Here is a 22,317-nt window from a genome sequence, read left to right on the forward strand (position 1 = left end):
GGTTGTGGGCAGGTAATGCATGTGTTTCTGTAGCACTTTACTCTCCCCAAGTGCTTAGTACAGTGCTCTGCACACAGTAAGCACTCAATAATAATAATAATAATAATGATGATGATATTTATTAAGCACTTACTATGTGCCAAGCACTGATGTAAGTGCTGGGGTAGATACAAAGCAATCTCGGTGCCTGGCAACTCATTTCCATTTTCTAGACTTCAAGCTCGTTGTGGGCAGGGAATGTGTCTGTTATTTTGTTGTTTGTACTCTCCCAAGCGCTTAGTTCGGTGCCTGGCAAACAGTAAGTACTCAATAAATATGATTGATAACTAGCAAAAGGCTTTCTTCCTGGGCTCTTGTGCATTTTCCCCCTCTAAAATTAATTGCGTATTGTCACAGAGTCCAGGGGTGAATTGAACAATCATCATCATCATCATCAATCGTATTTATTGAGCGCTATGTGCAGAGCACTGTACTAAGCGCTTGGGAAGTACAAATTGGCAACATATAGAGACAGTCCCTACCCAACATTGGGCTCACAGTCTAAAAGGGGGAGACAGAGAACAAAACCAAACATACTAACAAAATAAAATAAATAGAATAGATATGTACAAGTAAAATAAATAAATAAATAGAGTAATAAATATGTACAAACATATATACAGGGAATATATACAATGGGAATTTAAAGCTGTGTTCATAACCAAATTTATCGTAGTGTCTTAATTCTATGAACTGTTGGGTAGGGACCGTCTCTATATGTTGCCAACTTGTACTTCCCAAGCGCTTAGTACAGTGCTCTGCACACAGTAAGCACTCAATAAATACGACTGAATGAATGAATGAATCATGTTGGACACAGTTCCTGTCCCACCTGGAGATCATAGTCTCGATCCCCATTTTACAGATGAGGACACTGAGGCACAGAGAAGTTAAGCGACTTTAAATAGATACGACTGAACTGAACAGAGCTGGTATAAACAGTCCCTGCTCACAGGGAACTTACAGTCTACAGGGTGAGACAGACATTAATATAAATAATCGACGGATTTGGATTCAGGCGCTAACCACATAAAAAGCTCAGTGTTCAAATGTTTTCGGGACACAGAAATATATTTTAAAGTTAACTGATTTAAAAATTAATTCTTTTTTTGAAAAAAACTCTTTTAAAGGGACAAAGCCCTTTGTTTTCTGTGGAATGAGATAAAGCGCTTAAAATTTTTTTAATTGCATGTTTAGAAAAATGATTTAGCCTGCATGTTTCAAGACCTAGGGCCTTTTCTCCTATACTATACAGAGAAGCAGCCTAGCCTATACAGAGAAGCAGCCTAGCTCAGTGAAAAAGAGCCCGGGCTTTGGAGTCAGAGGTCATGGGTTCAAATCCCAGCTCCACCAATTGTCAGCTGGGTGACTTTGGGCAAGCCACTTAACATCTCTGTGCCTCAGTTACCTCATCTGTAAAATGGGGATGAAGACTGGATTAATTCCAGCTCCGCCACTCGTCAGCTGTGTGACTTTGGGCAAGTCACTTAACTTCTCTGTGCTTCAGTTACCTCATCTGTAAAATGGGGATTAAGACTGGATTAATCCCAGCTCTGCCACTTGTCTGCTGTGTGACCTTGGGCAAGTCAGCAATGACAAAATCATATCCAGAGGCTCGGACGTTTTCAGAATGGCCTTTTAGATCTCGAGGATGTGGGCCAGAAGGTGTACGAATTAACGTGCAGAGGAAGAAGCCTGCCTCCCCATCTTCACATAATTGACCAGTGTTTCCTCGGCAGAGCTTTGTGGGACCGGGAAGAACTGTTGCTTCAGCCCTTTGGGAGGGTCTTTGTTGGCTGTGTGATTTTGGGCAAGTGACAACTTCTCTGTGACTCAGTTACCTCATCTGTAAAATGGGGATGAGGACTGTGAGCCCCTGTGGGACAATCTGATCACCCTGTAACCTCCCCAGCGCTTAGAACAGTGCTTTGCACATAGTAAGCACTTAATAAATACCATCATTATTATCATTATTCGATTGACAGAGGCCTTCCCCTATTAAACCCTCTTTTCCACAGCTCATCCTCGCTTCTGGTCATCTGTGACTGCTGGTCATTTGATATCTGCTCCCACCTGCAAACCCCAGCACTTATGGACATATAAGCACTTAGTACAGTGTTCTGCACACAGTAAGCACTCAATAAATACGACTGAAGTGCTCTGCACACAGTAAGCGCTCAATAAATACGACTGAATGAATGAATCTTATGTATATATGTATATATGTTTGTACATATTTATTACTCTATTTATTTATTTATTTTGTACATATCTATTCTATTTATTTTATTTTGTTACTATGTTTGGTTTTGTTCTCTGTCTCCCCCTTTTAGACTGTGAGCCCACTGTTGGGTAGGGACTGTCTCTATATGTTGCCAATTTGTACTTCCCAAGCGCTTAGTACAGTGCTCTGCACATAGTAAGCGCTCAATAAATACGATTGATGATGATGAATCTTTCAACTGTACACTTATAAATTACTTATTTTTTCACATTAATATCTATCTCCCCTCCCCTCCCCCAGCCCCCGTCCAGCTCCCAGACTGTAAGTTCGTTATGGGCAGGGGATTCTGCTGCTAATTCTGTTGGATTGTACTTTCCCATGCGCTTAGTACAGTGCTCTGCACATAGTAAGTGTTCAATAAATACCACTGATGATGATGATGGTCAGTGGTCAAGTGCACAATCTACAGCACCTGTATATATGTATATATGTTTGTACATATTTATTACTCTATTTATTTATCTATTTATTTTACTTGTACATAGCTATTCTATTTATTTTATTTTGTTAGTATGTTTGGTTTTGTTCTCTGTCTCCCCCTTCTAGACTGTGAGCCCACTGCTGGGTAGGGACCGTCTCTATATGTTGCCAACTTGTACTTCCCAAGCGCTTAGTACAGTGCTCTGCACACAGTAAGCACTCAATAAATACGATTGATGACGAGGTTGAAAGGAAATGGGCAAAATGATCTAATGTGCTTAGACATTTTTCTGTTAAAATATTTATAGTTTTGCAGGAGTCCAGTTTTAAACATTGTGGCAATCATAGACTATTAGATATGTCTGAAGACGTCTACATTCTTTGTTCTTTTGGGAGCTATGTGCGTATATATCACAGCACACTTGTTTAAAGAGTCATGGGGCTGAAAACAGGGAATTGAAAGGATCTTGAGAGGTCACTGGATTTATTTATGTTTTTAGGCTGGGGAATGAGCACCAGGACAGATTATTCTTACTTTTTTTCTTAAGATTACCAAGACTGGACACCCTATAATTTGTCTCTGGTAGTCTGTACCAATCAAGAAGTAATTCTTTACTTACAACAGATTTGGCTACATGTTTTGTTTTGTTGTCCGTCTCCCCCTTCTAGACTGTGAGCCCGGTATTGGGTAAGGACCATCTCTGTATGTTGCTACTTGTACTTCCCAAGCGCTTAGTACAGTGCTCTGCACACAGTAAGCGCTCAATAAATACGATTGATGATGATGATGATGCTCTGCACACAGTAAGTGCTCAATAAATACGACTGAATGAATGAATGAATGAATGAATACAGGTGAGGATATTGCGGTAAGGAGATAACAGTAATGCATTCATGATCACAGAGTAATCAACAATCAATCAATCGCATTTACTGAGCACTTACTGTGTGCAGAGCACTGTACTAAGCGCTTGGGAAGTACAAGTTGGCAACATCTGCTGGCACAGTGGGATTCTGGTCTCAGGTTGTGTCTAAAAGGCGCATATTTATCCGTGCCACGGAGAGCCCAAAGGAGTGCAATCAGTTTTCTTCTCGGCCTCCCACACGCAATCAATCACTTCTCAGCAAATCTCATTAAAATGACTGCTTTATACTGTGAAGAACTTCTGATCATGATGTTCCTTCCAGGAGAATGGTATTACAGATTATGTGTGTCACAAATGGAAAAAGTCAACACATACTGAGTAATGTGTTTGGATTACCATCGCTTACTTGAAAGTTATTTTCTTAACTCAGTGGTTTCCAACCTTTCTGTGGTTGTAAATATTGCCATGACACATTTCTTTTTTTTAATTTCAGAACACTAGCCCTGACATTATCAGTGCAGGACAGAGAGCAGGCAGAACAAATTAAATTTCGATTGCCAATTTTTTTTTTTAACAAAGTCGCCAGACATTATTCATGATACCCTGAGTTTCCAGCACAGCACCGACGGAAAAGAATTACTCCGGTGTGCTTTCCTCTCTCATCGAAAATTTCCTTTTTAAAAGAAATAGAAAGAATCCCTTCAGGAAAAATAACAGTTGAAAAAAATGAAATGGAACCTCCTGGGGATTGTCTCTATTTGTGAAATGTCAATGCAACGGGGAGTCTGTAAAATTCTTGCTTTTGTTGCTCAAGAGCACGCAGAGGCAATATAATATGGTCTACCACTAGCTTCGGATACAAAAAGAAAAAAAAAAGATGATGAGCAGAAGTCAGTACTGGTGTTGGGTGATTTACTAAATTAATGGACTTATGCTAAGACTCTTACATAGGATAATTTGCTAGATAGCCCTTTGGCAAACACTCTAGATGATGGGATAACAAAGCTAAAAGACGGCTATAATTGAACCAACAATTATCACTGGTGGATGAGAAGAGCAGAGAAAGCAAATATCGGTCCAAAACCCACTTGGCAGGCTGGGGGGGTCCGACACTCCCATTCCATATAATGAGGCAGTGCCTTCCGTGGAATAAGGAGAGGATATGATGGTGTGTGGCAGCAAACTTTGCAAAATTATACTGCCCTGCGTGAAGGGCATTTTAATGAACTACTCCGCTATATCACCTAAGACACAAATAATGGATGGGCTCCAGCCAGTAAGTCTACTCTATTTTCACGTCAAGCTCTTTCAGGGAAGCAACACGGCACAGTGGATAGGGCACGGGCTTGGAAGGTCTCGGGACTAACCCCAGCTCTGCGACCTGTCTTCTGTGTGACCTTGTGCAAGTCACTTCACTTCTCCGTGCCTCAGTTACCTCATCTGGAAAATGGGGATTGTGTCTGTGAGCCCCACAATGGACCAGGACTGTGTCCAACCTCAATTGCTGGTACAGTGCCTGGCACATAGTGATGCTACAGGTGCCTGTTTACTTGTTTTGGTGTCTGTCCCCCCGTTTCTAGACTGTGAGCCCATTGTTGGGTAGGGGTTGTCTCTGTTGCTGAATTGTACTTTCCAAGCACGTAGTACAGTGTTCTGCACACAGTAAGTGCTCAACAAATATGGCTGAATTAATGAATAGTAAGTGCTTAAAAGATACCACAATTATTATTCTTTAATTTGCTCCACCAATCAAACCCATAAATACATATCTCCGGTGAGTTCCGAAAAAGACAGTTCTGACAAGCGTATGCAAGCTTGTCCCCTAGACTGTAGGCTTGTTGCGGGCAGGGAACGTGCCTGCTAACTCTATTGTATATCTTGTAATAATAATAATAATGATGATGATGATGGCATTTATTAAGCACTTACTATGTGCAGCACTGTTCGAAGCGCTGGGGAGGTTACAAGGTGATAAGGTTGTCCGCGGGGGGCTCACAGTCTTCATCCCCATTTTACAGATGAGGGAACTGAGGCCCAGAGAAGTTAAGTGACTTGCCCGAAGTCACACAGCTGACAATTGGCGGATGAGGGATTTAAACCCATGACCTGACTCCAAAGCCCATGCCCTTTCCACTGAGCCACGCTGCTTCTCTCTCAAGCGTTTAGAACAGTGCTTGGCACATAGTAAGGGCTCAATAAACACCACTGCTTGTGAGTATGGCTGATGATTTCCCTTCCCCACAGCACCTGTATATATGTATCTATGTTTGTACATATTTTTTACTCTATTTATTTATTTAATTTGTACATATCTATTCTATTTTATTTTGTTAGTATGTTTGGTTTTGTTCTCTGTCTCCCACTTTTAGACTGTGAGCCCACTGTCGGGTAGGGACTGTCTCTATTTGTTACCAATTTGTACTTCCCAAGCGCTTAGTACAGTGCTCTGCACATAGTAAGCGCTCAATAAATACGATTGATGATGATGATGATTGACCGAAAATCCCTCCCATGTGTAGGTGCAGGGAACAATCCCTCCTTACTGAATGATACCATTTTCTGTCTTTGTAGTCCAACACCGTTGGTTCCTGTTCTTGGCGCGGTGACTTCCAAAGCTCTGCTCTTAGCTTCCCCGACTCTAACTGGGGTTCGCTGTGCTGGCCTATCTTCTCTGTCCATCATCATCATCATCATCAATCGTATTTATTGAGCGCTTACTGTAGCACTGTACTAAGCGCTTGGGAAGTCCAAGTTGGCAACATATAGAGACAGTCCCTACCCAACAGTGGGCTCACAGTCTAAAAGGGGGAGACACAGAACAAAACCAAACCTACTAACAAAATAAATAAATGGAATAGATATGAACAAGTAAAATAAATAAATAGAGTAATAGATATGTACAAACATATATACATATATACAGGTGCTGTGGGGAAGGGAAGGAGGTACGCTGGGGGGGGATGGAGGGGGGGAGTTATATACTATCGCCAGGAATTTTGCCTCAATGCATCTTTTAAATACTTGAACACTGCACAGTAGCGATGTCCTAAATGGCATTTTGGCGGCCTTTATGAGTTATGAATCTGACCCTGTAAATTCTAACCCGGGGTGGGGGCAAACCTCGTGAGAGCTGCGAACCAAAAACGGAATCAGTCCGAGACGGGTGGGCCAAAAGGGGATGGGGAGGAGGCCTACGAGGGCTGTTGGCTGGGGTGGAGCCCACTGTTGGGTAGGGACTGTCTCTATGTGTTGCCAATTTGTACTTCCCAAGCGCTTAGTACAGTGCTCTGCACATAGTAAGCGCTCAATAAATACGATTGATGATGATGATGATGATGGAGGGATGACGCCACCGCTCCTCCCCCAACGGTGGCTCCAGTCCTCACCCCCTCCTTCTCCTCTTTAACTCAATGACGGCCCCTCCCAGAGAACAGGCTGCCGCACGGCAGCCTACTGGATAGAGCACGGGCCTGGGAGACAGAAGGAACTGGGTTTTAATTCTGGCTCCGCCGCTTGTCTGCTGGGTGACCCTGGACAAGTCCCTTCACTTCTCCGGGCCTCAGTGATCTCATCTGTAAAATGGGGATTAAGACAGTGAGCCCCCTGTGGGACAGGGACCGTGTCCGACCTGATTAGCTTGCATCGACCCCGGGCGCTTAGAAAGTGCTCGACTCGTCGTAAGCGCTTAACAGATACCATCGTTGTCACCGTCACCATCACAGACCTGCTGGGGCCACCGCTCCCTCCTGGCTGGAGGGGAGATGAACAGCAACAAGTGCAAGGGCAGGAGGGGACCATGGGGCTTTAAGTCAGGAGATGGTCGAGAAGATGCTCCCACGATCCCTCCGGCCAACTTCCCAGAGTGGCAGCCGTCACCACTTTTCCGGGGCCCTGTTTCCTCTCACTCCCTGAAGCCGGTGATCTGCATGTGTGTGTGTGTGTGTGTGTGGAGGGGTGCGGATGGTAAGTTCTTATTGCCCCCCCTCCCCACCTACACTCTCTTTTTAACTCTCTCCGCCGTGCTGTTAGGTCCCAATCGCCACGTTCCCCCGACACCCCCGGCATCAGAGACGGCAGGAAGCCAAAGCTGGGGGTAGGGCTGGGGGCTGGGCCACCGAACTCCCCTGGGTGCTCAGTACAGTGCTCTGCACACCGTAAGTGCTCGACCCCAGCCTACATCCTCCCCTTGGCCTGGAATGCCCTCCCTCCACACATCCACCAAGCTAGCTCTCTTCCTCCATTCAAGGCCCTGCTGAGAGCTCACCTCCTCCAGGAGGCCTTCCCAGACTGAGCCTCCTCCTTCCTCTCCCCCCTCCCCATCCCCCCGCCTTACCTCCTTCCCCTCCCCACAGCACCTGTATATATGTTTGTACAGATTCATTACTCTATTTTATTTGTACGCATTTATTCTATTTATTTTATTTTGTTAATATGTTTTGTTTTGTTGTCTGTCTCCCCCTTCTAGACTATGAACCCGCTGTTGGGTAGGGACTGTCTCTACGTTGCCAACTTGTACTTCCCAAGCGCTTAGTACAGTGCTCTGCATACAGTAAGTACTCAATAAATACGATTGAATGAATGAATGAATGAAGCGCTCGAGAACCACTGACTGATTCTTTGAATGGGGCTTCTGGATTCTGGTCTCTGTTCCTGAGACCCCCCCTTCCGCCCCTGCCCCCTCAAGGTCAATCAATCAATCAATCAATCGTATTTATTGAGCGCTTACTGTGTGCAGAGCACTGTACTAAGCGCTTGGGAAGTACAAGTTGGCAACATATACAGTCCCTACCCAACAGTGGGCTCACAGTCTAAAAGAGGTCTAGCCAAGAGGCCAGGGAACCATGCTTGCCTCTAGCTCCGTGCCCTCTCCTAGAACTAAAAGTGGAGTTCATTCGATTCATGAGTCCGTCTACCTTGTGGCGTTCCACTTTACACCTGACATTCAGATGGCGAGGACCTCTGAAACACTTCAGCTTATTTCAGGATTGATTTCAGGGCTCGATTTTCGTTCCGCAACAATAATCACTGCTTAACTCTTCTTAGCGCCGCTAAGTCGGCTGGGTTGTCGGACCGCCGTTCTATTGATTACAGCAGTGGAATGTGCAAGGAGCGAAGAGGTTAAGTTGCACCCACATCATAAATACTAAAATCCATAGAGCACTGCATGTGATGATCTTTACTGCCTTATGCTCTCTTTCCTACATGGATCCTGGGAATCTTACTTCTAATAAACGTTTTCTTAGTCTCAGAAGATGTTTTGATGGCTACAGGCCCCTTAATTCTTTGCCCCCTTCCCCCTCCTACCCGGCTACTAAAATCATTCACTCAGTTCAATATCTCGGAAAGGTTTGAGGGAAATCAAACAAGAGGATGGAGGAGGGAAGGGGAAAGGGAAAAAAAAACAACCCAATGGGGTGATATAGAAGAGTACTGGAGCCACAGATTCTGCTCCTCTCGCTGCAGTACCCTACTGATATTTGTTTTTGTCTTCACGTCCTCTTACTGTTGGATTTCAACTCTCCTTTAGAGCCAGTCGACATTCCCCCCACCCCTTTCCTTATTAGCCCGTGAGCCCCTCGAAAGACAAGATCTGTGACTAATTCCCACCTGGGAATTCTTTCCCAGCATTAAACGCACAGTAAGTGCTTAATAAATACGATTATGACGAATGGAGACGCATCAGTTAATGAACGGGTACATCAGGATAACTTTCATAGTGAAGGTTTTTGTGGAATTTCTCGGTCACCTCACATCCATACGCCGAAACAATTTCTTCCGTTCAGTGTCTCCGCTGAGGTGAACATGAAGGAATACTGACCAGGCAGCTTCTACGAGCAGCTGCTCCAGCTAATTTCATATGCATAGAGGTACCCCTCATTCCACTAAAATTAGCATGCCTGAAGGGATGCCCATTTTGTACACCCTTGCATAAAACATTTTCCTTTTTAATTCCAACGTTTCCAATTAATCGCTCCCTGCTAATTGTCGACAGTGGCCTGATTCAGCATTTTTGCTATACAGAATGATATTCATTCACTCATTTATTCAATCGTATTTATTAAGCGTTTACTGTGTGCAGAGCACTGCACTAAGCGCTTGGGAAGTACAAGTTGGCAACATATAGAGACGGTCCCAACCCAACAACGGGCTCACAGTCATTCTTTGCACATGTACTGTATCCAGAAGCAGAGAAGCGAAGTGGCCTAATGGAATAATCATCATCATCATCATCAATCGTATTTACTGAGCGCTTACTATGTGCAGAGCACTGTACTAAGCGCTTGGGAAGTACAAATTGGCAACATATAGAGACAGTCCCTACCCAACAGTGGGCTCACAGTCTAAAAGGGGAGACAGAGAACAAAACCAAACATACTAACAAAATAAAATAAATAGAATAGATATGTACAAGTAAAATAAATAAATAAATAGAGTAATAAATATGTACAAACATATATATATATATACAGGTGTTGTGGGGAAGGGAAGGAGGTAAGATGGGGGGGATGGAGAGGGGGACAAGGGGGAGAGGAAGGAAGGGGGAAGGAATAATGATGATGGTATTTGTTAAGCGCTTACTATGTGCCAAGCAAGCCCTGGCGAGATGCAAGGTCATTATGTGGGGCTCACGGTCTTCAACTCCATTTTCCAGATGAGGTAACTGAGGCACAGAAGAAGTGAATCACTTCACTCCTCTGGGCATCTGGGCCCTCGCCTGTCAAATGGGGACTGAATCCTACCCCCTGCTACTTAGACTGTGAGCCCCAAGGGGATGGGGACTAAGTCCGACCCCATTACCTTGCATCTACCCCACCACTCGGTTCACGTGTTTGATTCACAGTACGCACTTAAGCTTGTTATGGAGAGGGAATCTGTCTGCTAATTCTGTTTGCATTATACTCCCAACCACTTAGTACAGTGCTCTGCACCTAACACTCAATAAATTCCACTGATTGATTAGAGAAGCAGCGTGTCTCAGTGGAAAGATCACAGGCTTTGGAGCCAGAGGTCATGGGTTCAAGTCCCGGCTCCGCCGATTGTCAGCTGTGTGACTTTCGGCAGGTCACTTCACTTCTCTGGGCCTCAGTGACCTCATCTGTAAAATGGGGATTAAGACTGTGAGCCCTCCGTGGGACAACCTGATCCCGTTGTAACCTCCCCGGCGCTTAGAACAGGGCTTTGCACAAAGTAAGCGCTTAATAAATGCCATCATCATTATTATTATTATTATCTCCAGGCGCCCACTCGCTCTAACGGCCGGAGCAGCTCCCGCTTGGCCCAGGGACCTTGAGTTTCCGGACGCTGGGACAACCTGATCACCTTGTAACCTCCTGAGCGCTTAGAACTGTGCTTTGCACATAGTAAGCACTTAATAAATGCAATCATTACTATTACGATTATGAACAAGTATTACTGTCATTATTATCGTTGCAGTGATTTGTAAATTAGTAAGATGTTGACAAATGTTGAGCTCCCCTTGCCTTCCCCCCCTCCCACCCCTCAAAGCCAAAGGCACGCCACGTTTCGGCCTTGCCTTCCGTTTGGGTTGGGACTCTGCTGCACCCATTGCTGCAATTGTTTCGGCCTCTTGGGGCTGGGCACGATGGGATTTACTAGGGCACAGGGCACTTCCAGTTCTCCGTCGGCACAGCCTAGGCCCGAGCATGCGCACAGGCAGATGCTGGACCTGCTAACGCTTCCGTGCCAGGTGAAGGACAGAGAAGGCTGGCCTCGACTGCCAGGACTGGGTTGGAGGCAAAGGGCCTGGCCGCCGGCTCCAACGATCCGTTTGAGACGAGGCCAGGGCTGCTGCTTCCGCCGCTTGGTTTGGTACAGTGCCCGGCGCATAGTAGGTGCCTGACAAAAACGACGATTTCCATTATCGCTTCCATCTGCCGGCAGAGGCGGCCCCGAAATCCGGCCCAAGGATGGGCCGTGCCGCCACCTTCCACCCGGAGAAGGAGTCCGCCACCCCAAGTCGAGTCGGCTGACCCGGGTTGGGTCGCTGCTACTTTCATCTGGGAACCTGGGGTGGAGGATGGCACCAACTTCTTCATATCACTTTTCCCCCTACCTCTTCTCTCCCTCCCTCCCTCCTTTCCACCATCTCGGCCCCTTTCTCTCCTTCCCACTGCCACGGCCATCTTTCCTCTCCGTGCTTCCCACTCCAATGTAGGCCCTGTGCCCACTCCTTACCCGTGAGCCACCAGAAGTCTGGTCACTAGATCATCAGCCTTCTGTTCCAGGATCAAATGAGTGGAATGGGACAATAGGGAATTGGCTGATTTACAGCACTTACTGTCGCCAATCCATATGGGTCGTCGCCGACCCATAGCGACGCCATGGACACACCTCTCCCAGAACGCCCCACCACCATCTGCAATCGTTCTGGTAGTACGTACCTTTAAATTACTGGTTATGAATTATTTTTGTATTCAGATGAGTGTCTGTGTCGTTCATATGGTAGTACATACCTTTAAATTACTGGTTATGGTTATGGTACATACCTTTAAATTACTGGTTATGAATTACTTTTGTATTCATATGAGTGTCTGTGTCGTTCATATGATAGTACATACCTTTAAATTACTGGTTATGGTTACGGTACATACTTTTAAATTACTGGTTATGAATTACTTTTGTATTCATATGAGTGTCTGTGTCCCCCGTGTCATGAGTGTCATTATTATCATTATTATAGCTCCATTTGCCACAGGGAAGGGCCACAGTCCCGCTCCCCAGCTAGGTCAATCAATCAGTGGCATTTATTGAGTGCTTACTATGTGCAAAGCACTGTTCTAAGCGCTGGGGAGGTTACAAGATGATCAGGTTGTCCCACAGGGGGCTCACAATTTTAACCCCCATTTTACAGATGAGGTAACTGAGGCCCAGAGAAGTGAAGTGACTTGCCGAAAGTCACCTAGCTGACATTTGGCGGAGCCGGGATTTGAACCCATGACCTCTGACTCCAAAGCCCGGGCTCTTTCCACTGAGCCACGCTGCTGGCTATGTTGGAAGGGTGGCCTGGCAGCTTGTCCTGTAACCAGTAGGGTCAGAGAAGCCTTTCCCAGCCAGAGAATGGAGTGGCCTCGGATAAACTGATTTTTTCTCCCCCCTATCCTGCTCTCTGCTCTGCTATCAAGACAGGAAATCCCCTCACTGAGGACATTCCAGGCAATGTATCCTCAAAGACGGGTAAAACTACCCCAAATGGACAACTGTAAACTCTCGCTCATCTATCGATCGTATTTAAAGAGTGCTTATGATGTGCGGAACACAGTACTAAGCGCTTCTTCGATAGCCCTAAATATGACGGCATTTTCTGACCTGTCTATCCTCCTGGAAATCAATCAATCAATTGTATTTATTGAGCGCTTACTGTGTGGAGAGCACTGTACTAAGCGCCTGGGAAGTACAAGATGGCAACATATAGAGACAGTCCCTACCCAACAGTGGGCTCACAGTCTAGTAAGGGATCCCAGTTTCGTTTTTAGAAACACACACGCTCTAAAAGACTTCTCTTTGGGATATCAGCAATTCACCTCATTAAAGTTTAATTTCGGATGCCTTCCAAAGACTCGCATTACCATGGCAACAACTCTTCATTTGCATACACCCCCAATTTTGATGTTGGGCTGTGCTAAAAATGTGACAAATCTTATTTGGGTAGAATAGCATCTATTCTTAAATGTCTTAGGTGCCAGAAGATGCAATTTTCATCTACTGGTATTTTTCCTGTTTTTGTGCTCGTCCTTTACCAACGAGCTGACAAAAGAAATAAAGGCAGCTGCAGTTCACAGAAAACAATCATTCATTCATTCATTCAATCGTATTTATTGAGCGCTTACTGTGTGCAGAGCACTGTACTAAGCGCTTGGGAAGTACAAGTTGGCAACGATGGTATTCACTGAGCGCTTACGGTGTGCAGAGCACTATACTAAGCACTTGGGGGAGAACGTTGTAAAAGAGCTGGTCGGCACGTTCATTCATTCCCATCGCTTTGAAAGACAAGCACTTAATAATAATAATAGTAATAATAATAATAACTGTGGCATTTGTAAACCACTTACTGTGCGCCAGGCACTGTACTAAGTGCTGGAGTAGATGCAAAATTGGGTTCGACACAGTTCCTGTCCTTTCCTCCGGGATTAAAGAACTTGGGGCAAGAAGGACTCTTTCGAAGTCCTGGAAGACTTTACTTCATCATCATCATCATCAATCGTATTTATTGAGCGCTTACTATGTGCAGAGCACTGTACTAAGTGCTTGGGAAGTACAAATTGGCAACACATAGAGACAGTCCCTACCCAACAGTGGGCTCACAGTCTAAAAGGAGGAGACAAAGAACAAAACCAAACATACTAACAAAATAAAATAAATAGAATAGATATGTACAAGTAAAATAAATAAATAAATAAATAGGGTAATAAATATGTACAAACATATATACATATATACAGGTGCTGTGGGGAAGGGAAGGAGGCAAGATGGGGGGATGGAGAGGGGGACGAGGGGGAGAAGAAGGAAGGGGCTCAGTCTTTACTTAAATAATAATAACAACAAGGATGGCATTTGTCAAGTGCTTAATACTATGTATCAGGCACCAAACTAAACGCTGGGTAGGTAAAAGCTAATCAGGTTGAACACAGCCCAGTCCCTCATGGGGCTCCCAGTTTCCATCCCCATTTTACAGATGAGGGAACTGAGGCCCAGAGAAGTGAAGTGGCTTGCTTAAGGTCACCCAGCAGAGAAGTGGAGGATGCAGGATTAGAACTGAGCTCCTTCTAACTCCCAGCCCATGCTCTTTCCATTAGGCCGTGTGGCTTCTCTGATTCACCTCTAATTGACCTGTCTGAGAAGCCAGATTACTAAATCATCACGATTGCACATGATTAAGAGCAACTTCAATTACACTTGAAAAATAGAAGCTAAGGATCTTGAAATCCTTTTAAATTTCCATCTGCTGATTTAAAAAAAAAAACGCAAGGATTTTTCAGGGTTTCCTGTCATATGCTAACTTCTTTAAGGCTGTATCAGCCTAATCAATTTGGGGAAAAATGTATTGCTCTGAGATTTAATCATCCTTGTGGTAGCTGAAAAACTTTATTAGTCTCATTTAAAATGCTAGAGTGCCTAGCGCTGTACTTTATGATAAAGGACGATAGTACAAAATTGCAATGAACTACTTGTTAACGCCTTAGCTCTGGAATTAAGCTTGGGAACTTGTACTTCCAAGCGCTTAGTACAGTGCTCTGCACACAGTAAGCGCTCAATAAATACGATTGATTGATTGATTGATTGATTGGAATAGTTTAGGTTATTCCATCAGCTCGGAGCATTTTAGCCAACGATGCCAAATAATCAATCAGTCATTAGTATTTATTGAGCACTTACTGTGTGCAGAGCTCTTCTCGGATGAATATTTTGATCATCCAGTTAAATCAAAAGGAATATTTCAATGAAAGAGTTCTCAGGATTACATACTTTAGAGTTAATATTCATTGACTTTTCATATATTTGAAAATTGAAGAAAGGTGAACCCTATATTAAGATGTGAGCAAACTATACAAAAATCTGATAGGGTTAAGCAACCATTAATCAGTGTCTACCTTTTTTCCTGCGGTTGCATTTTTTAATTTTATTTTATTTTTTGCCTTTGGGGTTTATAAAGGGCATAGAATGTATAAAGCACTGTGATACGGACTGGGGTGAACACAAGCCAAACGAATCAGACTCCGTCCCACACGGGGCTGACCCAAGGGCAACAGGTACTTTCTCCCTATTTTCCAGATGAGGAGACTGAGAAACAGAGAAGTTAAGTGAATGCCCCATGATCACACAGCAGTCAACTGGCAGAACTCGGGACTGGAATCCGGGTCTCCTGACTCCCGGTCCCATTTTCCTTCCCCTCTAGGCCATGATCCCTCCCACAAAGAAATGCTTTTAAATAAGTCCTTAAAGACTCCCCCTGGATCACCGAAAATTGATTATAGAGTTCACAATATGGAGCATGGAAATACATCAGTAATCAAAAGATGAAAAGACTGACAAAGATTGATGTTCAGTTCATAGACTATCAATTACTCTCCCCCCCCTTTAAAGACTTACTGAAGGCACACCTCCTCCAAGAAGCCCTCCCAGACTAAGCCCCACCCTTTCCTCATCTCTCACTCCCTTCCGCGTCACTCTGACTCGCTCCCTTTGCTCTTCCCCTGTCCCAGGCCCAAAGTCCTTATGTTCATATCTGCACTTAATTTCTTTGCACTGATGACTGTCTTCCCTGCTCTGGACTGTAAGCTCACTGTGGGCAGGAAATGTGTCTGTTTATTACTGCACTGCACCCTCCCAAGTGCTTACTACAGTGCTCTGCACACAGTAAGCGCTCAATAAATACGACTGAACAAATGAATTAATGAATCTGGATCATTCAGATCACAAACTAAACAACAAAACTGTGAGTGTTCCAATCTGGTTTAGATGGAAATTAAACCCCTTTACCTTTTTTTTCTGTGACAATACCGCCCGGAAAACTACACAGTCGCCTATTCAACTGATCAATTAACATGCCAGCTCTAAGCAGGCGTGAGTTATTGTGGTCATCAAAAATTTGAAACTTTTAAAATAGAATTCCTTTCTTCAACAAACTTCTATATAGCCAATAAATTCAATGATATTTATTGAGCGCTTTCTGCATGCTGAACACTATACTAAGTGCGTGGGAGAGAACAATATAAACAGACACACTCTCTGCCCATGTCCATGATCTTATAGTCTAGAGGGGAGCTTAATTCTTAGCCTCTACCTAGTATTAAAAACAGACATTCCTGCATTAATAAGGCAAAGTGCTTTTGAACACCCCAGCATCACGTTAACCACTGCTTCCTACAAGAACACGATGTAATCCAATTCTAAAAAACTTAAATCACCTAATGTAAAGTCTGCACACAAAATGAGAGATTTACGATCACATGTTAAAAAAGCACAGAAAGAGATGGCTATTGACACCTCTCGACTGTAAGCTCCTTTGTGGGCAGGGAACGTGTCCAGTATTGTTTTGCACATAGTAAGCGCTTAACAAATGCCATCATTATTATTATTATTGTACTCTCCCAAGTGCTTAGTAGAGTGCTCTGCATACAATAAGCACTCAATCAATACCACTACATCATCTAGGACTCCAGCACCAGCTGGAAACTGATGCGTCTAGTGGCTATGTGACTTGGAAATAAAAGTCTAAATCCTCTCAAAGGATCACAACCCTCCAGGGATGTGTCCTCGGCATCTCCCACTTAATTTTCATTTGTCCGGTTTTAATTTATCCTCCGCAGGCGTGCTGGAGATGCCACGAGAGACTTGGATGCGGGTCTCAGAATACACTTCCATTCTTCCGGGAAACTCTTCCAACTCCACAGATTTTGAGCACTATCGGAAAGCCCCAGGGACTGCCCTTCAAGAGTGAACGACTTAAATTCCGGCACCCCAGAAGTTACTGAAATACGGCAATGTATTTATTGACAATAACTATATCTCAAGAAAACCGAGTTAATAAATCTGCTCGCATCTCGACTGTAAGCTCATTATGGGTGGGGAATTTGTCTGCTCGTTCTGTTGTACTGTACTCGCCCAAGCAGTTCTGTTACACAAGGAACGTTCAATAAATACTACCGATCGGTTGATTTATCAAGGAAATTCTGCCCACAGTCGAAAATCTATATTGGACATAGAAGAGTCTATACTGGCAGCACACCGATCAGCAATGCAGTAATAGACAAGTAGAAATCAAATCAAATCCATCAAGATCGGCATATCCTGTGGGAGACTTGGCCGAACAGCCTGTTTTGATAATAATAATAATAATAATAATGGCATTTATTAAGCGCTTACTATATGCAAAGCCCTGTTCTAAGCGCTGGGGAGGTTACAAGGTAATCAGATTGTCCCATGTGGGGTTCACAGTCTTAATCCCCATTTTACAGATGAGGGAAACTGAGAAGTGAAGCGACTTGCCCAAAGTCACACAGCTGACAAGAGGCAAAGCTGGGATTTGACCCATGACCTCAGACTCCAAAGCCCGGGCTCTTTCCACTGAGCCACACTGCTTCTCCTTTGATGGTACGGCATTAGGCTCTGGACCAAATTAGAAGTCGTGACAGCTCGAGTGCTGTCCGACCTTATCTACGGCTGGGAAACCTCAACCCCTGGACACCATACCACACACCTCAAGCAGTTCCAACTTCCCCGCTTCATTCATTCATTCATTCAATCATATTTATTGAGCGCTTACTTTGTGCAGAGCACTGTACTAAGCGCTTGGGAAGTACAAAGCAGCAACATATAGAGACGGTCCCTACCCAACAGCAGGCTCACAGTCTAGAAGGGGGAGACAAACAACAAAACAAGCAGACAGGTGTCAATACCAGCTTAAGGGTTATATCCATCACCATCATCATCATCATCAATCGTATTTATTGAGTGCTTACTATGTGCAGAGCACTGTACTAAGCGCTTGGGAAGTACAAACTGAACGGCAAGGCGTGATAACGAACAACAAAGTACTAGCGCAAAGTCAGTCTCCCAGCATTAGACCTTGGTTAACGTGGTAGCCACTGGATGGGACAAGTGAGGAGAGTGGATTACACGAGCAGCTACTCAATGGAAATATTTTAAGGATACGGTAAAACGAAGCCACAGATAATGCCGCGCCTCAGAAATTGCTGCAGATAAACCGAGAGGACGCACTGAAATCGAGAAAGGAATAGCTCTTTTTGACCACGTGCTTCCTACGGACTGGCGGCAAAGGGAAAATCAGAACCAGATGCCGCAGACACTGACCGTTACAACCACACAAAGCACCCAAAGGTGAATCTCCCTACTGTTTGTTTTTTTGTCACGCATGAAGGAAGGTCTAGCCAAACGGGCTGTTTAGAAAACACCAGAACATCCATATAAAGAACGACCCACCCATGCTCTTTTTTATTCAAGTTCTAAAGAATGGAACCAAAGTCAGCAAAATCAAGCCCTCTTTTCACTACACAGCAGGACAGTGAACATGCCGCTATTTTGAAACCACCATAAACTAAGCCAGTGTACTTTGTTTCAAACTGATAACAGCGGGAGGATTAAAACATTCAAAAAGTCAAGACATTAACAAGCTAGGCTTCTTTAATTAAAGCATGAGCCCCGTGGATGGCTGAAAGGAACACAAAGGTGAAGATTCAGGACACTTAAGAGCTTGCTATCTGCTACTTAGTTCCTAATTCCAACCTCTCCTTCCAATGAACCATTTCCCAAGGCTGTTAGCAAGAAGCCAAACTGGCTGCTTAGCAATTCACCTGTTTTCAGGTTTCCCTGCCCCCTTTCTGATAATGCGGTTGATGATGAACTGACCAAAATGCAGGGAGACGGATAAAGAAAAAGGAGACAAGGTAAAGCAAATGCAGGATAATCACCCTCTGAGTAGCTGAGACCAAATTCTCTCAGACTGTGCTCCCAGTTAAGTGCCATTTATGTACAACAGGGACGTAAAAGAAGTTTGAACATCACCCCCCACCATCACCAATCACACTGAAAGACCAGGTAAACCAACAGATTAGACAGAATTAGAATCAAACTAGGGTTCTGGGACTCTGCTTGATGACGGTGGCATTTATAAAGCGCTTACTATGTGCAAAGCACTGTTCTAAGCGCTGCGGAGGTTACAAGGTGATCAGGTTATCCCACGGGGGGCTCGCAGTCTTAATGCCCATTTTACAGATGGGGTAACGGAGGCCCAGGGAAGTTAAGTGACTTGCCCAAAGTCACAAAGCTGATAGGTGGCGGAGCCGGGATTTGAACCCCTGACCTCTGACTCCAAAGCCCGGGCTCTTTCCACTGAGCCACGGTCCTTGTATTTCGTACAACTGAAATGAAGGAACAATAAACTTATGGGATGCACATACCGAGTAGAACGAATGCAAAACTTTCTTGCCAGTGAACTTTCTTATTTACAATAGTTTCAAATAAAAAAACTCCAACGTGTTTTTTTTTTTTTCCACAAAGGACACACAACAGGTCTGGTCTGGAAGAGGAAAAAAATGCATTACCTGAATCGTTGCGGAGGTAAGAGGACATTGCTGGGATGAGGCAGGATTGGCTAAGGAGTTCTAGAAGAACGGATGGAAGTGCACTGCAGTTTTGCCCTCTCCCCTCATGACCAGACTGGGCTTCTCCATTAGCTGTGCTGCCTGCAGGGTTTATATAGCTGGCAAGAACCTGAAAACGGAAATCAATCAATCAATCAATCATATTTACTGAGTGCTTACTGTGTGCAGAGCACTGTACTAAGCGCTTGGGAAATACAAGTTGGCAACATATAGAGGCGGTCCCTACCCAATGGTGGGCTCACAGTCTAGAAGTCACTGAGACACACGCTAAACTTTAATTTGGACAAGTTGATAAAAAGAAATTGTTCTTATCACCACCATCATCTCTACTATCATTAACAAACAACATTTATTGAATGTCTGCTGCGGTTAGGCCACCACTCTGTGTGCCGAGGGAACATAAAATAGAAGTGAAAAATGCGGCCCTGTCAAGGAGATTATCTAATGGCAAGAGTTGTTTTACAAGTAGGAATTCTGGAAGAGTATAATTTATCAGCACGTCTCTAACCCCAACCACAAAGTCTGCACAGTGGTTGAGGCTATGTGATCCAGCCCCTCAAAATACCATTTATAAAACCTTAAATGCCCTTGCAGTTTTCTACTCTGAAAATACCACTCTACCCAGTGAGAATTTGGATAAAGACAAGCTCAAGTGATGTAAGGAACTGCAGTTCCAACAAGAAACTACATTAAATTTCATTTGCTGGCAGTTATTCCCATGCCTGCATGCTCCCCCCCCGCCCCCCCCCCCCCGAGAAAATAATTTAGACAGATGTGTTATTCACACGCATATTCAGTAGAAGAGAAGCAAGGACAGGAATTATGCAGCAATAAACGATGCAGCGCCTGGGTAGAAAATGATCCAGGCTCCTCAGGGATCCTGGGAGCGGAAGGGAGGGAGTTCCCGTCATTTCAAGTCGAAAGCAGCACCCCTGGGAAGACTTTCGTGGTTCTCGACCTTAGTGGAAGAAGACAGTCGAGCCTACGGAGACCCAGACTGTAGCATTGGCCGACAAGGGACACAACTTGGATCCCTCCCTAGCCCTCCTCTTCAAAATGTTTTTTTTTTTTTTTAGCACTCACGCAATAACAAAACTAACGATAATATTATTTATCACTATTATTGTTGTGTTTTTTATTAAGTGCTTATTATAGGCTAAGCATTGTATTGAGTGCTGGGGTAGGTACGTGATCATCAGGTCTCACCGCTGAAGTAGGAAAGAGACCAGGTACTGGATCCCCATTTTGCGGTTGAGAGAACTGAGGCCCAGAGAAGTGAAGCGACTTGCCCGAGGTCACACAGCAGGCAGGTGGTGGTGCTAGGATTAGAACCCATGACCATCTGATTCCCAGGCTCTATCCACTATACAATGCTGCTTCTCTGATGCTCTTCTCAGGAGGCTGTCCAGGTGAATAGTCAGGGTAGAAGCTGGCCGCAGTAGTGATTACTCAGGACCCCTGATGATCAGTGAAATCGATTCTCTCCCCTCTGTAACCACCACACTGCTTCTCTGTCTCTATATGTTGCCAATTTGTACTTCCCAAGCGCTTAGTACAGTGCTCTGCACACAGTAAGCGTTCAATAAATACGATTGATGATGATGATGATGATTAGGATGGAAGTAGCCTGAAAGTCAACATCCAGTCGGTCCATTAGACTGTACGGTCCTCGCGGTGGGGGGCATGTCGGCCGACTCTCTGTTCTCTCCCAAACTCTTCGTACAGTGGCTTTTCACACGGTAAGCATTCAAGAAACACCACTGATGGCTCAATTGCTACTGAACAGCTGTGAACCCGAGCAAATCAGTCATTTCTCTGTCTCACGCTCTATCTGATACTGCTGACCCACCTCATTTTAGGTGCAGATTGATGACGACAACACCTATACTCCTCGTGGGGAGGGAACTATTATTATTATTATTATTATTATTATTAACTCGTCTTGTGCTTCTGTGGGATCAATCAATAGATGGTATGAGTGCTTCCTGCATGTTGAGCACTGTACAGAGCACTTGGGAGAGACCAATACAACAGAGTTGGCAGCCACGTTCCCTGCCCACAACGAGCTCACAGTCCAGACGGGGAGATTGGTACTTCCCAAGTGTTTAGTGCACTGCACTTAGTAGATCCTCAATAAATCCCATCACCACCACTACTACTCAAACACAAAGAGCTTGGGAAATACTAATGATCTTTTGGAAAGTGTTGCCACTTTATTTTTTAATTACAACCCTGAAAAGTTGATAACTCCGAATAATTTTAAGAGTCCAGGGAATGACAGTCCAACTCGCAGGGGAGGGGAATGCGACTGGTGGTGAGGAAAGGAAAGACTAAGAAACTGCTGCATAGATTGGGTATTTTTACTGAATTTAAAGTAACCATATAAGCGGTTGACAAGATAGATATGCAGCGTGGCTCAATGGAATGAGCACAGGCTTTGGAGTCAAGAGGTCGTGGGTTCAAATCCCGGCTTCGCCAACTGTCAGCTGTGTGACTTTGGGCAAGTCATTTAACTTAGAGAAGCAGCGTGGCTCAGTGGAAAGAGCACAGGCTTTGGAGCCAGAGG

At 44.5% G+C, this 22,317-nt stretch overlaps 1 protein-coding gene across 1 annotated transcript in view; it reads right to left on the reverse strand.

Moving 5' to 3' along the window:
* Positions 1-22,317, reverse strand: part of BIRC6 (baculoviral IAP repeat containing 6) — a 367,036-nt gene that overhangs the window by 106,339 nt on the left and 238,380 nt on the right. The window contains 1 exon segment of the mRNA XM_038745922.1: positions 19,692-19,860. Within this exon segment, the coding sequence (XP_038601850.1) occupies positions 19,692-19,860 (169 nt within the window).

Source organism: Tachyglossus aculeatus, chromosome 1, assembly GCF_015852505.1.
Source record: "Tachyglossus aculeatus isolate mTacAcu1 chromosome 1, mTacAcu1.pri, whole genome shotgun sequence".
Classification (NCBI taxonomy): domain Eukaryota; kingdom Metazoa; phylum Chordata; class Mammalia; order Monotremata; family Tachyglossidae; genus Tachyglossus; species Tachyglossus aculeatus.